Here is a 19,584-nt window from a genome sequence, read left to right as displayed (position 1 = left end):
ACTCTGTATATTTTATATATTTTATTATTATTATTATTATTTTATTTTATTTTTTTACTATTTAATTTGTAAAAATGTGTATACACACACACACACACACACACACACACACACACACACACACACACACACACACGTAGGAAAATATTTAGTATACACATCCAGAAATGCATACACTATTATATATTGTACATATATTTATTAGTTTCAGGTTGGCCATTCTTGTATTTTGCTCGTTTGTGTTGTTGTGTTTGCACATCTCTGTTGCTTGTGGGGCTCGCACACAAGAATTTCACTCGCATGTGCTGTGCCAGTGTGCCTGCACATGTGATGTGACAATAAAAAGTGATTTGATTTGATGATGTGTTTTCAAACAAAAACGCATTAGTGTGGACGTAGCCTTAATTCCGAAAGTGTATTTAGTTTTTACACACACTGCTTCCGCATTTCTGCTTAGTTTTTGTTAAATAAATGATGTCATGTCCCAATATATTCCTCTTAGATTGTAATTACCTAATTTTAAGATTTGGTACAGACTAAATAGGTTTTTATTGTTTTCTTTAAAATCCACAGACATCGGCTGTACTTTCATCTTACCTATGGTCCCACACACTGATACAAATCCTCATTCTAATGAGGACACACATGATATTTCTTTTAAGTGTTTCTGTTTTAACACAAAGCTGACAGCACAGCTGGAAACCAGGCCAAAGGGCGCTTCACAGCAATCGCCACTGTGCTCCCAGTGTAGAAACAGGTACAAGTAGAAATTGGGGCCACAATGCTACAAGTCTGATTGCTTATCGCTGTTTCTAGATCAGGCTCTTGCTGCTTAGCTGTGGTTGACATATACGCAGCTTAAATATCAGTTAGATTGTTTGCTAGTTTTGTGTTAGCATGCTGTTTATGCAGATGCTTGAAAAGAGTCTGTACAGTGGGGGGAATAATTATGTGATCCCCTGCTGAAATTGTAAATTTGCCCACTTAAAAAAAAACTGTCTCTAATTTTAATGGTAGCTTGATTAAAATTAGGGGAGGGGTTTGGGGGCAGAATATCAACCAAAAATGCAGAAAGAAATGCATTGCTTAAAAGTTATAAATTGATTTGGATGTAATTGAACAAAATAAGTATTTGATCGCCACACAAAACATGACTTGGTACTTGGTGGAGAAACACCAATTTGTCACCAGGATTGCACACGTCTCAATGGAATTTTGGTGCGCTCCTCTTTACAGAAACTATCTAAATATTTTAGGTTAGGAAGTGAAACCTCTTATCCAAGAAGCTTCTTCACGTCTAAGAGCAATTGTTTGACGGTCCCAGATTTTAAGCCCTATGGGAGTGTACCCAAGAGGGTCATGGACCCCTTATTGATCCTCTACCTAATCACACAAGCCACGGTGTGAAAACGGGTGTGGGTCCCAATCAGCCAAGGTTTCGGGTGAACCCACTGTGAAACCTAGCCCCACCCTATCATGTGATTTACTGAGGTTAAATGGCCCAGGATGTGAGTGGGCGTTAAGGCGTCTGGGATCTCAAAACAGTTGGTGTCGTAAGCCCCGCCCTCTGTTCAAAGATGGTCATTCACAGTGGACATAGATGGCTTCTTTAACTCCTCTTTCAAACCGTCTGTCTCCTCTGTCCAAAATGTGAACATTGGTGTCCTCGAAAGAGTGACCTTTGTCCTTTAGATGCAGACGGACAGCCGAGTCTTGTCCCATCGAGGTGGCTCTTCTATGCTGTGCCATGCATTTATGAAATGGCTGTTTGGTCTCTCCGTTGTAGAGGTCTGGGCAAACAGCCCCAAAGCATAACGTTTCCACCTCCGTGCCTGACTGGGTGTGCGGTGTTCTTTAGGCTTTATGTCATACTCAGCCTTTCTCTTCCTCCAAACATGACAAGCCAAGTTGATGCCAAATAGCTCCATTTTGGTTTCATCTGACCACAGCACTTTCTCCAAGCCTCTCTGAATTATTTAGATGTTTACTTGCAAACTTAAGGCGGGCCTGTATATGTGCCTGTAAAGGATTCGGACCCGACACACTGTGTTTTCGTTCGTTTTGAGCTTTTTATTGAGAACACAGTAATACTTTTTCCGGCACACTCAGCAGCCGACTTCCAGTCAGCTGCACACTCCTCTCCCCTTTCGTGTCCAACGTCACTGAAAAAGGGAAATCCTTGTCAGGACAATCACATCCACCTGTCCCTCCAACCTCCCTGGCACTGCCCCTTGAGCTCACTGCACCACCCCTCCTCTGCAGCTGAGCCAGGGATCACACCTCCGCCACAGTACTTTATTGAGCAAGGGGACCTTTCATATTTCAGTCCATTACTGGGTAGTGTTTTACTAATTGTGTTCTTGCTGGTCTCAACAGCCCAGATCATTAACAAACTCTGGTTCAATCCCTGGCTGCTCCAGTCTGCACGCCAAATATCTTTGGGCAAGATGCTAACTCCAAGTTGTATGAATGTTAGATAGAAAGCACTTACATAGAAGTGCTCGTATGAATGGGTTAATAGGGCATGTTGTATAAAACATGGCTCATGTTTTATACAACATGGCCCAGCAGAGTAGAAAAGCGCTTTCTAAGAACCAATCCATTTACCATTTATCCCATGAGGCAAGATCTTGCATGGAGCTCCAGACGGAGGATGATTGATAGTAATTATATATATCTTCCATGTCTGAATAATCACACCCCCAGTTGTCACCTTCTCAGCAAGCTTCTTGTAGGTCTTGTGGCCCTTTCCAGCCTTCTGCAGGCCCTGACATCCTTTCACCTCCTGACATCCCACCATCTTTGCCCATGGTTGTGGAGAGGTTGGAGTGAGATCAGGATTATCTGGAATTGACTGAGTGATCTGTAATCTGCCTGCCACATGGGCGCAGATCCAGACTGGCTAGAACAAGCCGGGTAGTAGGGGATCAAATATTTACTTTACTCAGTGACATGAATCTATACGTTTTATTTTTCTGGATTTTTGGCTGATATTCAGTCTCTCTCCATTATAAAGAAACTACCATAAAAATTTCACACTGGTCAGTTCTTTGCAAAGGAGCAAATTCAGCAGGGGCGTGAATGATTACTTCCCCCACTATAAGTGTGAGCAGCAGTTTAGCTTTTTTCCTAAATATAGGGTTAGCACCTATGATAACTTAGATCTCAGAGGTAAATTCTACACTAAAGCCAGTATGCAAATCAGTTTCCTAAAATTACAGAGTGAATAGAATAGAATATAGATTATATAAACAACTTCCGACAAAGAAAGATTATTCTGTTAAAAACACAACACAACTGCTCAGATGTGAGAAGACGTTTCTATTTTTCTAGGTCAGTGCCAGTGTGGACAGTGTACTTGCCACCCACCTGGGGACAGTCGTGTTCATGGCAAAAACTGTGAGTGTGACGACCGTCAATGCGAAGACATCAGTGGAGAGGTCTGTGGAGGTAAGCGAACACACGCAGACCCTCACACACACACACACACACACACACACACACACACACACACACACACACACACACACATTAAGTCTTTGTTGTGCCCTAAGGGGTCTTTGAAACTTTGCCGGTAGCGTTTGTAAATTTGAAGATCAGTGCACCGTGATCCTGTCTGCTCTCATTGATATCCACAGGCACAACCTTCTAAACCCTTGAGCCTAATTTTAGAGAAACTTCTCTCAGCTGCTGAAGCTTCTGTTTGAGGTCTCGGGAAGTTGGCGCTCATAATTTGAGCCATTTAGGCAGAGATGCTGTAATGAATACAGTAGCTCACACTAAAACATTAGAGGCTCAGTTGAATTTGATATTTCCCATTGTAGATGCTAGAGCTTGAGAAAAGACAGAGAGAGAGAGAGACTGGCAGAAGCCAAATAAAGACAAAAAAGGATCGTAGTGCAGGTCATGAGAGTCATATCAATGATTATCACAAAGCCTCTTTAATTTGACTCCACATGACTCAGAGTATTTTTTTGGATACATACACCACACGGAGATCTGCTTTTTGGGTCCTTTGCTGTAATGAAAGTGCTGGAAAAATGATAAAATATGACACATACACGGTTTTCCAAATAATAGCTCTTTTTTTTTTCCAAACTAATATCTTTCTAACAACAGCGAGGAGCTTTTCCTTCACATGTATACCAAACAGGGAAGGTACTTAGTGAAACTCAGTTCACTGTTCAGTCAGTGAAGTTTAAAACTATTTGTCTTTTCTCTTAAATTCACATGTGATCTGTCTAACTGCTACCATATATCAATATGTGGATCTTCCAGGGTAGGGAGTTTTTTTTTTAATGTTCTAGTGAGCTGTCTCACTATTGCATTAGTGGTGCAGTGCAGCATCTGAGGGTAATTTTCTGTAGTATTGATTGGATTATGGCCACTCATTGTCCTTTGGGCTGTCCAGGGACAATCCTTGAGGAGCCTTCTGGGTTAGCCTATCTCCAGCACTGCTGCACATGCAAACAAACATAAGCATACATACGAACAATAGGTCCACAATTATGTCTGTATACTGAAAGGCCTGTGGAAGTCATTGGGTATTTTGAGAAGCTGAAAGGCACTCGAAACAAGGTGACACGTGAGGATCAAACATATAGGAGCTTTGTTTCAAGGGGGTTTGTAAGAAACTTCATAAGTCATGATACAGTGCTGTCAGTGCTGCTGACTGTTTGGACCTCACTGCAGACAACAGAGAAGAGACACGTGTATACAATTCAGTCCTTCTGTGTTAACAAGCTTGTCAGTCAGGTCGGTCCTTACTTGACTCATGAGGGTTGTATCCAAAAACAAAGAACAAGAAGACAAAATGTTTACTTTGTACACTGCAATTTAAAGCAGTCCACTCTTTCTTCTGGTCCATAATTTCATCGTTTTTTTACACCTTCACTATGACAAAGACATATTCGTGTTATATGGGATAGAAAACATGGGTGGTCAGTCATACTGAACACAAGATCACACAGGACCTTCTTCAGTGTAGAGGCCACCTTGTACTTAGATGATTGAATTGGCTATAACATAATTGTGTTTTATTTCTCTTCCAAACTGGAGTTGTTTATTTTAATCTCACTGGAGCTACTCGTGACTGGATTTTGTTATTATTTGTCAGTTGGAAGTTTGAAAAGAACATCTTAGGCTCTCAGGCTTAAGGCAATAAATTGCTTTCTTTTCATATTGTATCATTAATGCCAAGTCTGAGTGTTGAACTTTTAAACTGTCCAGATTTTACATGCATAATTATTACTTTGATGTTTGGATTGACACGAACCGTAGTTAAAGTCTGAAGCTGGTCATTATGTCGGCTCCCACATTCATGTTTAGCCAGATTTCTGGCTGTGGGTATTAAGTGGGTATTATGAAGGCTCCGTGCCCCACAAAGTCACACAGTAATCTCCAGATTTTACAGAGGTTTACTGAAACCACTGAAATCATGTCAGCATATCTACCGTGAACGTTTCTTTATGACAGGGATGTTGCTAGATACCTGCACTGTGTCTCTACTTTGATCCTTCTGTCTGTTGTGTACTTTGTACTTACTTTGATAGTGCAAGATCTTCATGGTGTCTTGAATCTGACATGCTCTTTGGTGCACTTGAAAATGACCACTACAACCTTTAAATGTCATGCCAGCTGTCCCATTTGCAACTTGTCAAGCAACATGCAACATTAAATTCTTCTTTAGTGACAATGGGAATTGAAAATGAACAGACATCAAAGAATGCATTAACAAATCAAAAGACAATAAGCTGCAAATAAATGTGCTGCTTTAAGCTAACACTGGTCTTATCATTAGCATTGGCGGTGGATGCTCCTTATGCTGGTTTTAAACTGTTCTGCAAATAAGCCAAAATGGTTGAGAACATACATTCCTTCATAGCCAAATTGATAGCAGGTGTCACAATAATACATCTTAGGTAAAGTGTTGGGTTAATAAATGCATTAATATCAGATACCACATACCATCATGCATTTCTTTGTGAAATAATGATCAAAAATGAAAGAAACGCAAAGGAACAACAGAGGTTATCTTGCATTCTTTGTATTAATTAACCTCTGTGATCGCTTCAACAGTCTAATTCAAATGAACTATGTAAGTGCTAATGCCTGGCAAATACAGTGTGGTCACATGACATTTACAGAGGTGAGACCGAGGTTAGATGCTAGGCTGTTTAGGTCTAATTTTCACAGTTTGTGACTTTAAATTATAGTTGAGGGAAATTATAATAGGAGTCTTGTCAGTCTGCGATTACATCTAATATCTGGTATCTGCTTTGTTTGTATTTTCTACATACAAACACCCACCCTATTGGATCAGGATAAACCTTGTTCTCATTGTTCAGTTTAAAATAGACTCAAAAGAGATTCTTGCTGTGTGGTAACAGCTTTTAAACAGAAGGCAGCTTAGATCTTTTGCTCTCTCTTACTAGTTTCTTCTCTTCCTCCCTATACTCACACAGCTCCATTTCTTTTCTTCCCTTTGTGGCACTGAACTCTAAACCTCTGTCAGATTCTTTCTGCGAGTAGCACAGATCTGCTGGGTTTGATACCAAGTTAACAAAATGCTGAAATGCGATGCATGCTCCATTAAAAGCATATCTAAGTACTAAGTGAAGGCAGCTGCACTTGTTTGAGTTTTGTGATCGGCAGGCGCAAACTAATTGAATGAGGGCTAGATTTCTGCTCCTTTAAAGCAATTAACCACTCTCCCAAGCTGTCTGATTGAGCCAGTCGTGCATGGCTTTCTTTTTCACCCATTTGCTCAGAGAAACTTTGGCTTTAGAGTAAGTAGAAATGAACTTCTCAGTTTCTGGAAACAAATGAAGAAATATTGCATCTGAACCAAGCTCCCTGAAGAAAAATAATAAAACACTAAGGAATATTATTCTATTATAATGTATGGGTATTTATTAAAAATTGAATAGTAAATATTTCAAAACATTTTTAAAAAGGGGATACGGCTTATTTTGTGTATTTATCACATAATATTGAATTTTATAGTAAAAAGCTGTTCCTGCAAAAAAAATAATAATAAAAACAAAATAATACTGAAAAATAATGATAAAAAATACCAGAATTAAAATAAATAAATATTGACTGAAATGTGCTGGTTTTAAAAACAAAACAAAAATTAAACCTGTGCCTTGAAAATCGTTCAAATTCAGTGAAATTAACCATTTAACTAAGTTTGGTTGTGTTTGTTTACATATGCATAGGAGTCTTGACCGTTTAACTTTTGTGGTGTTGAATCTGAAAAAATCTGAAAACAACCTGTTTGATTGACTGATGCAAACAACTATTTAAACATCCAAGGACTCAGTTGCTTCCCTTAACCAGTTACATGTCCCTGGTGTTGTGTGTGTTTTGTCTTTCATTGCCATTTTTTTAAATAAATGTATTTTATTTTGTTATTTTGCTATTGTGGTTTAACAACTCTTAAGAGCAGCTCCTTTCTTAATGGTTCCCTTTCTGTAGGATTTTAGTTAAAACAATAAAAAGAAAGAAATTTTGAAGCAAATAGCTGTGGATTGGATCACTCCTGTGTACCTCTACATTAAACAATTTGGAGCAAGGTAAGGGTGTTCTGGTAACCACCTGGCATCTGTTGCCAGATGTGAACACAAAGGACTCAGTCAATGATGCAACTGGGTCTGCACTGCGTTTATTTAAACATAAGCATGGTGTGAGTGATGCAAGACTTCTGTTGGAGGTGGGAGACATAATTGTTATAGTGGCTGTCAAAACCACACTGATGCTAACAGCTATTTAGACATCCCGGGAGCAGTTGCCTCCTTCAGTCAATTATCATGCATTTCCCTGATTTTATGTGTGGGTGAAAATATTTGTGTGTTTTCGTCTGCCATTGCCATTTCTTGTTTTTCATCTCTCTCTGAAGCACTGGAGATTCATTAAGGACAGGACAAGACCAGTGATGACAGTTCCTTTCATGTCCCCAGGGGAAATACAATAAGCTTGCTGCGTCTCTCTCTCATCTTCCTGTAGCTCTGCCTCCTTGTACTGCCTATTAGTGTCAAGGTTCGATGTCTGCACTGCCAACTTCCAGTATTTATGTTCTTTATTGCTGTTTTTTTTACTCTCCTGTGGCATTTCTCTCAACTTTTGCTGCTAGTGAAAGCTTTACTCTTTTTTTTTTTTTTTTTTTAATTTTTCTTGTATTTGCAGTGTTTTCTCATGGCCATGCTCCATATTCTGTCTCCTTTTAAACGAAGGCCCTTCTGCCCTCCACCGCCAGGTCACGGTTACTGTTCATGTGGACGGTGCATCTGTGAGGAGGGCTGGTTTGGGAAGCTTTGCCAGTTCCCCAGGTCTTGTGATATGAGCGATGCCCAGAGCAAGGAGCTTTGTGAGACTTCTGATGGTGTTATATGCAGTGGAAAAGGTGAGCAGTATTTCCTTTTGTTCGGTGGTGTTTGGGAAAAACATTTCTAAAAGTTAATATTTGAATTTCAACTGAGAAGAACATTTTCATGGCCCGTTTGATAAAAAAAAAAAAAGTTTGGTAAATACACACATGTCAAATAGTACAAAAACACAAAATGTACATTTATTTATGTTTTAAAGATTATAGGTCATAAGTATGAATATGATGTGGAATACTGGATTCAATATCAATGTAAACTAGCTGGAATAGCAATAATAGTATGCTAATATAATGAACATCCACTGAAAGCTGATCATATTCCACACATAAAAGAGCAATGCAACAAAAGTATAACCACATATTTTTTCTAAAAATCTTAGAAATTCAGAAACCTATTTCCCATTCCCATTGTTTTCAAATGCACATATCATTCAAACAGTTGAAATGCATAAATATGCAGTGTTGGGAAGGTTACTTTTAAAATGTATTTCACTACAGATTACAGAATACATGCCCCAAAATGTATTTTGTAACATATTCCGTTACGTTACTCAATGAGAGTAACGTATTCTGAATACTTTGGATTACTTAATATATTATCATGCTTTTTACAACTACATGAATGTCCTATTGCTGTGTGATTTATTACTATTACTAAAGGTTATTTGCCATACCAACTAGATTTTTAAATCTTAATATAAATGAGTAAGAGTAGGGTGGACATTAGGTAAGGCTGCACTTTTTGAAGCGATCTCATACAGAAAACTAGCTTTACTTTGTTGTCTGGGTCAACTTTGTATATATATATTTACATGCTTCCATCTCCCGTTTCTGGTCGGTGACATCTCTTGCTTTTCGACTCTTTTTTTCTCCTTCCCTCATGCTTACAGACAGACACATAACGGGTATAGCAGTCCATTCTCCCTGCAGCACGGACTACACTGCCCATGAGGCTACATTCTGTAGGGCTATGCCTGTAACACTCTGCCTATTGCCTTCATATTAAATCATTTTTGTGAATAATTTTTTTAAATATTTCTTCATGTCATTATGCGGGCCGCAAGTAGAGGTGACATGGGCTGCAAGATTGAGACACAGACATGAGAGCCTCTTAATGCATTTTTTGTTTGGGTTTCCACCGGCGTGGACACCAAAAATATAGAGTTCATAGCCTTATGTATAGTATACCTATGAAACTATACAGTCGTATAGTAGTATAATATATCTGAATTGTGCAGGGCTGATTCCTGGTTATTACACAGAAATCATCACATTTCTTAAAGCTTGTTTTTATTAGCTTGTTAACGTGGTATTAATTAGAAACTACCACACATTTTTCCAAGTAGTATGCTTCAGCAATAAACATAATATTAACACTATTGCCCCCCCCCCCAAATCATATATTTGAATGTAATATTACTGAGCCACAACCACTGTTGACACAGTACAAAGTATTGCTTGTGTATTATTTACATTTTACTTATCCTAATAATTTTTAACAATAATTTTCTTATTACCAAGCTATAATAGGAAGTTCAGCCAAAAACTGATACATTTGTATTCTGAGGATAAGTTGTGGTTTGATAGGAACAACTCAAGGCCTCAATTCACTATGGATGACCACATAGGATTTACATGAAAGGACAGTGAATACAGAGGCTCCTCACCTAAGCCAGGGTTAAGGTATTTTATAATGTTAAGTATGTTTCCTTTATCCCTTCTAGGAATAATAAAGAAGCTTATTAGCAGTCTGAAAAATTCATCTAAAAAGGCAGCTAAACTCAAGGAAAGCAAGGAATAGTTCAAGGAAATACTAAAAGGGAGAGATTGTCTCAATCTATTGGAGATAATCAGAGTATCAGACTTGATTGGCGATTCAGTGCAAGCAGTTATGTCCTGATCAGTGAAATTAGGCTAATTCAGATAATACTAGAAGATGATGTTACTTAGAAGATTTACATTTACACTGAAACATTTTTATCATGTAGTCTGTGGTTTAGATACTTAGACTTTTATTTGGCAAACTTTTATCGTGCAGCATTATAGTCAAATAATTCAATCTCAGGCAGCTGAGCGTATTTAATTAAGGTGGGTAATAGAAAATTAACAAAAATGTTCTTGTTCACATCATGTATTGTGATCAAAAGGAAGATTTTGATTTCACTGTTGTACTATTTTGCTTAATCTCTTGATATAGTTGTATTTAGAGTACTTAAATTATTGTCTGATATTTATAGACTAAATTTTGGAGGTATAGAAATTTTAATTGACAGTAAATAAACTGATCATTAGTTGCAGCAGGAGCAGCTGTCGACTTCTTTACACTGCGCATTGTCACTACATTGTATGTATCATTAGGTGGCAAATGACACCACGCAGCAGGATTTTTTTCTCTGTTGCATAGCAGTGAATCCACAGAAATAGACCTGCTGCTCTGAGTCCAGCCCTGCAAAGCCGAGGATGGTGTGAAAATGAAGACGAGCATGTTCATTCTCCATGCGCCGCTACACCGAGGCACAAGAGCTACCTTTCCTCGCCTCCTCCTGTTGTTTCACCATTTCACTTTCTCTCCTTCTTCTTACTTCATCTGCTCCCATCTTTCATAGTGGTTTTTCTGCAACCCACTGAATGTGGATACAAACTGGGGGGATTGAAACCATAGTTGCTGGACCTCTGGGTGTGAGCTTAGGAAAAATAAAGTGGACAACAGTAGATTTGTTTCTCTCTACCAGTCTTTAATACTTTATTATCCTGCTGCTGCCCTTAAGAGTGAGTGAGAGAGAGAATGATAGAGAGAAGAATAGACACTGATGGGCATGACAGGAAGTTTAAAGTGTGGGTGGATTGGTGTCCTGGTGGTGAAAGCATATTAGTGTCCATTTCCCCAGAATACATGTCATATTCACTCAGCCCAGTATTATCTTCTGTGCAAAATAAGTAATTTACAGCAAATAACGAATATACACTGCCAAAATCCCAGCTGAAATGAAAAAAAATGATGTTAATATACAGTTAATATACAATGTGTATGCTCGTGTGTGTGTGTGTGGTCTGCATGTGTGTATTACAGGTTCCTGTCATTGTGGTAAGTGTATCTGCAATCCCCAAGACTGGTGGGTGTCCGGAGAGTACTGTGAGTGTGACGACCGAGAGTGTGATAAGCACGACGGGATCATCTGCACAGGTAATGAAATCAAAAAAAGAGAGACAATCAATCGAATACAGTCGATACAATCAGAATAAGTAAAAATGGTAAATACTAGAAGATAATGGATAATATAAAAGTCAAAGTCACAGCTGAGCATTTCCACCTTTGGACTGAAGTGCCCCAGAGACTGCCAGATGTTTTATTTCCATGAGAATAGTCAAGCTGAAGGTTTATGTTTTTATTACATTAGTATTTCTAACACTGAAAAGGGAGATCAGCACGCTACATTGTTGGGGTTACTGTATAATTTGCTCTTCTTCAAAACCAATTTATGTTTTAAATGTGTGTGGCTGAATTAATTTAAATGTGCAACTTGCCTCTATCTAATGGAGAGTAGTTTTATGATGTTTGAATAGAGTGGAAGGTGGGCAGGTGTGCTCAAGATGCAGAGATGCTGGGAGAAGCAGGGGCTAATTTACATTTTCAAAGCTTGGCCCTTACTAAGGACGAAAAAGGTTTCGAGTTAAATCAAAGCCATTTTAATGGCCTTGCTTCTAAACATTTGTTTTTGAAAATGGTAACTGGCCTGCATTTGTATAGCGCTTTTCTAGTCCATAGGACCCCAAAGCGCTTTACACTACATTCAGTCATTCACCCATTCACACACACATTCACACACTGGCGATGGCAAGCTACATTGTAGCCACAGCTGCCCTGGGGCGCACTGACAGAGGCGAGGCTGCCGGACACAGGCGCCACCGGGCCCTCTGACCACCACCAGTGACCACCCCTAAAACACCCCTAAAAGGTGTTTTAGGGGTTTTCTAAAAGAAAATACTGGAGCAGAATTTTATTGAAGAGCGACACCTTAGCAGAAAGAGGGAGCCGCGTGTTAAAATCAAATTACTTTCATGAGTAACAATCCCAGTGAACCAGAGATGGGGTGTGGGCTTGTTTGGCAGCTGTTTTTATAGAAACAGTAAAACTGATCACAAAACAACTATCATAGCAGTTAAAACTGTTAGCTTATATTAAATCTAAACACTTAATAGCTAGTTAAGCAGTGATTAGCTGTTAAATGCACTACATGTAACGGATGAATAGTTAAAACAGCTAATCATAACTGACAAAACCATGACTAACATAACTAAATTATGTCGGAAGTTTGTAAGATTTGCGTAACTGAAATCCATAATGAGCGCTTTTAAACATTTTGTACACTGTTTATTGTTGTTGTTTTTGTATTACTCATTTTGTATTAATGTTAATGGCTGTGGTTGTGTGCCTGACAACCATAAACAACTGCATACCTATATGCCATATGGCTGTTTATCCACAGGAGCTTTATTCTCATCACTGACTGTGGAAAGTTTAGTACACATCTAATTATTTTTGCCCTGGGGGCCTGTCAGAATCTGAATAGCTTCACAAGTGCTTCTCATCATGACTTTAAGAGTCCAAATGTCAGCCTTAATGTCATTCAAATGAGCATCAGTGTTTCCAAATGCAGATCGGCATTGCTTAAACACAGGGAGCAAACTAAGAAAATGCATTAGAGCATCTGGCAAATGTGCCTGACTACCATTACTGACTGCAGTATAAATGTGAAAGTAACCATATCCTTGGAAGTTATTTTATTGGAATAGTGTTTTACATGGAAAGGCAATTCCAGAAAGGGATTTAATATTTGGATAAAAGAGTTGCTGTGGCTGTGGGGTTTTTTTTTTTCAGACAGCAGTGATTGAGTCATTTCTTGCCATTTTGTAAAGATTAAAAATGTTTGACAAAAGTTAGCCAATAAATTACTTTGCATCCAGAGATTTCATGGATCTTTCAGTGCTGTGGATTCTCATTACACATACAACTGATGAGTGACGTGGAAAATTTAGCATATTAGCAATGCTTGCTGGCTAATTTCATGCACTGCATATGATAATTTCAGCAATCGTATTAGAAGAGAGACAAAAATGTCTGTCGGGTCGCCTGCTACACAGGTAAATATGTGAAACAAAAAAACCAAAATAAATGACAACATTTTCTCACCATGTACAATTTTTTCAATTTGTGTTTTGTCAGTGGGATGAAAATAAAATGAAGAAGAGGTTTGAGTTTACGGTATTCATGAGAGCTGTTTAATCATGTGAAATGTTTGTGAGTCGGGAAAAAATTGGTTTAAGTAAATTCCGAATAAACGAAGAACTGTGGATGTTTTTGTTGAGGAGAGCATGAACCAATAATAAATCTTAATCTGGCACTTATATGTATACATAGAGAGATGTTGTTCAATATTCTAAAACTCCTATAAAACATCCAGATCAATAGTAAATCATGGAAATTTCACCTGTGCAGCAATAAATCCTTCAGGAGACAGATACAAAGTACAAAATATAGATGTGTTTATTTTAGCTACATCTTGAAATTCAGGAAGAGGTGAGCAGATGTGATCATCCACGTCTGAAGTTCAGAAAGTTTTTTTTTCTTTTTATACTGACTTTTTTTGTGCTTACTCTTCTTTCACATATTGGAACAGCGAGATCCTTGACTATCTTCAAATTAGATGAAAAGGAGCCTGAAAGTCTGGCTGCTTCTTGAGGCTTCCAGACACTTAAATAGACGTCGCCTATGCAGAGACCTCGAGGTCAAAGCAGAGGTTTCACTGACCATGACTTTCAGACCTACCATCATAGTAAAACCTCACAGGACTGTAAGACCAACTCTAAAAAAATAACCATTTACAGATTGTACTAAGAAAATACTCTGTAAATACTGTACAGTAAATATTCGCCCAAAATGTTATAAATCTATAAATGGAAGTGGTCAGCCAACAAATGCAGTATTTAATCCTTTTAACTATTCCCCCCCCCCAATTTTCAGCTCTCTTATAGGAAAATATTTAACTTTTAATTTTTTTATGATTGTTTTTTAAATGTTTATTTCTTTGGGAACAAATGAGTTTAGGACTGAAGCCCATGGACAAGGCAGTAAAGCAAAAAAAAAAAAACTGAGAAATTACAGTTCTAGTCTAGGAGCATGAAATAACTCTGGTCTTGTCTTTGTAATTGCTTCTTTCCTTGTATCGCTTTCCTGCTTCTTTTCTCAACTACTTCCTTGTTGGCTTACACTCCTCCCTCCTCTCCCACAGAGATATTTGGTGGTAGATGTATCTTTTCAACCGTGTGACAGGAGACCAGCAGGAGCCCTCTTCCTAACCCCAGCACCTCTGACTGACAGCTCCGGAAGCTTATGGGGAGGTGTGGGGTATATACTGTAGCGATATAATTCCTACAGTAGCATGTTATGCCACTTTGGCCCTCTTTAGAGATAAAGAAGAAAAAACTATATGTCTTGACTATTTATCAGTCCTAAAACAACCAGTGTGAATGGGTTGGTGACTTAACTTCTCTGTTAGTCAGACTTCTGGTAATATTATGATCCTATTTCGTTTTCATTTTGTTTGTGTTCCTACTACAGGATCTGGTCAGATATATAGAGATGTTTGAGCTTTGTCCAAATGTTGTAAAAACAAAACACGAATAAATTAATATCGAAAAGTAATTAAACTCCATGTTTCTCCTGCTGTTAAGGCAGAAGCAGTGGAAAACCACAGACTGTCCCGAGCAATGTCATTGGTCTCCATCCCCTATCAGAGAGCTGCACCCAGGGAAGCAAGGAGTGTGAAAAGAGGAACCTTGTTAAAGGTCAGGCATGATGGCACAGCTCTTTTAATTCACAGCTTTTCTTCTCACATCTCACAGGGAATGGGTTGTGCAACTGTGGCAACTGCGAGTGCTGGGACGGCTGGAACGGGAATGCTTGTGAAATCTGGGTGGGAGAAGAATACTGAGGCCAACAGAGAACAGGACACTGGGTTCAGAGAATTGAGACCTGGCTGCCCAGTGTGACCAGGAGCACCACGAGTCACGACCAAGCTGGTGAAACGCCAAGTTATCGAAACCACGGGGAGGAGAAAGGAAGACTAAACATGGACGTAGCTCTGCATTTCACAAACAGCATTCATTGTTTTATTGTACTGGTTACAAACTATCCTTTTAAAACTGGGTTTTGTAGATGAAAAGAAACAGCCATAGCTCTGTGCTTAAATCATATTACAATGTAAACATTTATGTTTTCAAAGCAGCTTTTTTTTTTGGATATTGTAGGAATGCTTACATATTTCAAATGGCTATATATAATAGGATGCAAGTACATGACAGTTTCAAATGCTGGAGAGAGGATAAAATGTATCATTAAGATGACTTTGTAGTAATATGTTTGATACTGTGGTCTGTTTTTACTGGTAAATGGTCTGCCCTTCCCACACTGGACTGAAAGTTTACTCGAAAGCTCGAGGCATAGGTTACGCTGAGGTTTTTTATTTCTTTTTCATAATAAAACATTAAATGTGCCGCATGACACAACATTTTGCATGGAAAACAATGCAAAGACCTTAATCATACATGGTTACAAATTTGTTATAACATGACATAACTCCAATGGGCATACTTGCAATGGTATATATAGAGAGAGATATATTCGAAAATAAATCATTTTATTAGTGCCTACTCTCCTCCGTCAAACAAACAGTCTGCCCTGAAACCTTTACTGTCTTAGTAGTGGTTAAATTCTAAGTGGAAGAAACAAAGAGAAGGGAATAAATAGTTCAGTTGTGGCATGCTGGATGTCCATGTCACTTCAAATGGCGGTATCAGGGGATGAGAGCTGCACTGACACAAGAGCTCAGTCACCACTTGAAAAAAGGACCAATAAGAAGTCACAAAGGAAATTTAATGTAAATTCTACTTTGGCCTTTTTCATGCTTAAACTAGCCAATCCCCTCTGTTTTCTTTGTCCCCGAAAAATGACAGGTGCAATAATATACTGCACACTATATTGCATTAAGTATGTTACTGACTTTACAGTATACCTTTATATAAATATTTTTTATTCAATATGTTGTATAATGTGTATACAACAAACACAAACTGTATAGTGTAGACAAACTCGTTGCATATATGTAAAATTAGCGGTACATACCAACAGTTCTTGATTGACATAGCCTACTACATGCAGTTCATCAATGCCATCCTCTCCCCATGCAACAGATGGGACAACATACAAAATAAGAGGTTCGAAAACAGAAGCTAGGATATTCTCGTAACACATTTGAACAAATGGGGGTAACAAAGCAAAAACGCGATTGGGATCTGGAGACGAAATCGACACACAACCCGTATACGAGAGAGATGAGGACGAACAAAACAAATGGCGGCTACAGCAATCCAAACAGATGTACTTGTACACACTGGTCATTTACAAAAATAAAGCCAGCCTTGAAGGAGCCAGTTAACTGGGCTGCAGGGCTGGGGCAGTCACCAGCCCAGCATGTAGAGTTTTGTAAGAGCGGAGGATGACAGTGGTTTCCAGCTCCTGTGTGTGTGTATATGACACCATTTTTAGGATTAACAGCTTTGTACAGACAAATATTGATATCTATGTGATGTGCTTTGATGTGTTGTAATAAGAAATGGCCATGTATAATCCCAATAAACTCAGAAAAATGATATTTACCAAATCAAGTTCTTAATATAGTTGCACTTTTAGCAGCATACGGCAGCAACGATCTACTTAATGTTCTAAATCTTACTTAACTAAACTATTAGGAAAAGAAAAACCAGTAAAGCAAGACGGACATAAATACACTGATCACACAGAGCTTTGATAAACTGCTAACAGTCATGATGAAAATGCAAAACAAAGTGCGGTGAGTGTGCCGCAGCCGTGATACATGCCTGTTCAACTCCTACACTGAACTTCAGTGCTCATCCATTTGCACATAGTGAAGAACAATGCCCATACCTTACTCCTTGTAGAAAATACATGCATGTGATTATTCAAGGTATATGTACTTTTCCAAAGTGACATCAGTCAAGACCTTTGTGGATCTGAGCAGAGTTGATTATTCTGGACAGAACAAATGCTATCACAGTGAAAGCTTCCGTGAATTGAATCAGAAAGAGAATCGAGATTTGTTTTCTTTCTTTCTGTTTTTTTTTTTTTTTTTTAAGAATCAGTTCTTCTTGGGATGAAAAAAAGACTTTGGTCATTTCAGAATGGATACATCTGAGTGTGTTTTTTTCAGTGAATAATGCTACGTGTCGTCTACATGGATGTATAGGGTGGGTGAGGCACCTTTGGCCCAGTGGGGACTGGGAACTTGTTTTTGCATGCCGGGAATCAAGGTCCAAACAGGCACGTGATAGGCCAAGATGATCAGAACTGGACTCTGCATGCTGAGCTAGAAGACAAATTCTCTCATTATAATAATAATATCTAGTCTTTTAAAAAGTTATGATTTTTAATAGTCATTTTCTCTAAGTTTTATACAGTGAAAATGTTATAATATAAGCCATCTCTTGTATATCTGCTGCAAGAAGAGAGAACACAATATTAACCTTGTCCATGCTTTAGCTTGCTGAACCAAATAGGGATGCAGCCAGTGTAAATGTCACCTACTGGTTTTCAGCCATGTTGTTTTCTGGCTTTATGTAGACACTGCTGTAAGGTGGCTGCCAGTGCTGGAGTTATAGACCATCTGGGTCAAAGCCACAAGCCTTGCCTCATAGTCCAAAGAAGTCGGTGAGTGAGGGACAGAGGCCTACAAGGCCTAGAGATATTCCTAGAGCCCACGCTCTGAAATAAGATTAAAGAAAAATAGACTTCAGATTTTCTATTTACCAGAGAAGGCGGACAGAACCGCTGGTGGGACCTAGATAGTGATATGTATACACCATTCCTTACAGCGCTCTCCCACCCACACACACATCTGTTTATAAATGTGTATGTGTGTTTGTATGTGTGTAGGGAGCTCCTCGCATTGATTGCAGTGGCGGTAATTAGCACTTCATCAGCTATGATTGCAGGAGCTATCTGCCAGCCTCCAGCGTGTTTTATTGGCTGTTTAAAAAAAAAAAAATCTCAGATTTTCAACACAAACTTTGTGTGTCTGTCTATTAGAGTGTGTGCATATTGTAGGCAAGAAGAAAATTTGGACTCCTTTCCACATGTCTTTGCTTTTTATGCCACATTTGTGTTCATGTGTTTCTTAGAAAATCACGCAACCCCTTTGCAAAATGTTTTCTAGGTTACTTGACAAAGAGAAAAGTGTGACTAAAGATAGAAATAAAGGGAGAGGGGGACGCACTTGTAAAAAATAGAGGACAACAGTCCAAATAGTTACTCTATCTATACAGTCTCTATCCCAGAACATAGCTGGTGAACTGTGGTATAGAAAATAGATCTGAAGGTACACAGACTCTGCTGCAACAGGGCATCATAGACAAGGGGGAGGTTTTTAGGGGGAATCATCATCAAGCAAAGTACCAGAAGCGTCATTGTGAAACGCACGTCCCTCCTGGGCTGAATGAAGTCGGCCACCTCAGGAATCCATCTGCCTGTGCTGAGGCAGCTGGAGAATTTGAGAGAATGAGGTGGAGAAAAAGGAGGAGCGAGAGAAGAAAGAAAGGGAGGTTCGCCTGGATCTGCAGAAGGGTCTGGAGTCTAGTTGGATAAAGCCCTGTCTCCGTCGCATTCCTCCCCTCCAACACATGCACATACACTAGGCACTGGCGTGGCTATGTGGTGGGTTTGTCGGGCTTGCTGACGGGTTTCCCTCCGTTCATCACTGCCGGCTCACTTGTGCTTTTACTGGGAGGTACTGCTGCCTTGGGCACTGTCTCTCCAACATCATGCAAAGATGGCTCTCTGTACATGGCAACTGTCAGGGGTGAAAAATTAAGGAGAGAAAACAGAGAGAGTTTACACATTGAAAATTACTAAAGCAGCGTCTATCCCCTATTCTTGTTCTTCAGTCCTAACGTGTGGTAGAAACACAAAAAATCCTCAAATTCTCACACATTGAAGACAATAGGCAATTTACTGAAGGAAAATAAATTTGTGTTTTGATTAACAGAGCTTTGCACTGACTCACTTTTTTTTTTCATCTATCTGGGCTGATGGAGACACAAGACACAATCTAAACACAAAGACTTTT

The 19,584-nt window shown here is 38.9% G+C and overlaps 2 protein-coding genes across 4 annotated transcripts in view; one reads left to right on the top strand and one right to left on the bottom strand.

Annotated features, from left to right (window-relative positions):
- The window catches only part of itgbl1 (integrin, beta-like 1), a 55,033-nt gene extending 37,938 nt beyond the window's left edge, over positions 1-17,095 (top strand). Inside the window, exons 8-11 of one of the 2 annotated variants that reach the window (XM_085435653.1) lie at positions 3,334-3,450; positions 8,258-8,404; positions 11,457-11,570; positions 15,290-17,095. In XM_085435653.1, the coding sequence (XP_085291779.1) occupies positions 3,334-3,450; positions 8,258-8,404; positions 11,457-11,570; positions 15,290-15,378 (467 nt within the window). In that variant the 3' untranslated portion in view covers positions 15,379-17,095. Of the gene's footprint in view, positions 1-3,333; positions 3,451-8,234; positions 8,405-11,456; positions 11,571-15,289 lie in introns of those variants that run through there. The other variant, XM_085435654.1, reaches the window with a different exon arrangement.
- Positions 15,929-19,584, bottom strand: part of fgf14 (fibroblast growth factor 14) — a 117,243-nt gene continuing 113,587 nt past the window's right edge. For both annotated transcript variants that reach the window (XM_085435655.1, XM_085435656.1), the window contains exon 5: positions 15,929-19,308. In XM_085435655.1, coding sequence (XP_085291781.1) covers positions 19,166-19,308 — 143 coding nt within the window. In that variant the 3' untranslated portion in view covers positions 15,929-19,165. The remainder of the gene's footprint in view (positions 19,309-19,584) is intronic.

This window comes from Copadichromis virginalis, linkage group LG16 (assembly GCF_057382275.1).
Source record: "Copadichromis virginalis isolate Kocher_CV1m ecotype Utaka linkage group LG16, C_Virginalis_male_GT1.1, whole genome shotgun sequence".
NCBI classification, from domain to species: Eukaryota; Metazoa; Chordata; class Actinopteri; order Cichliformes; family Cichlidae; genus Copadichromis; species Copadichromis virginalis.
Note: the sequence above shows the minus strand (reverse complement) of the source record. Positions and strands in the feature narration are given on the sequence as shown.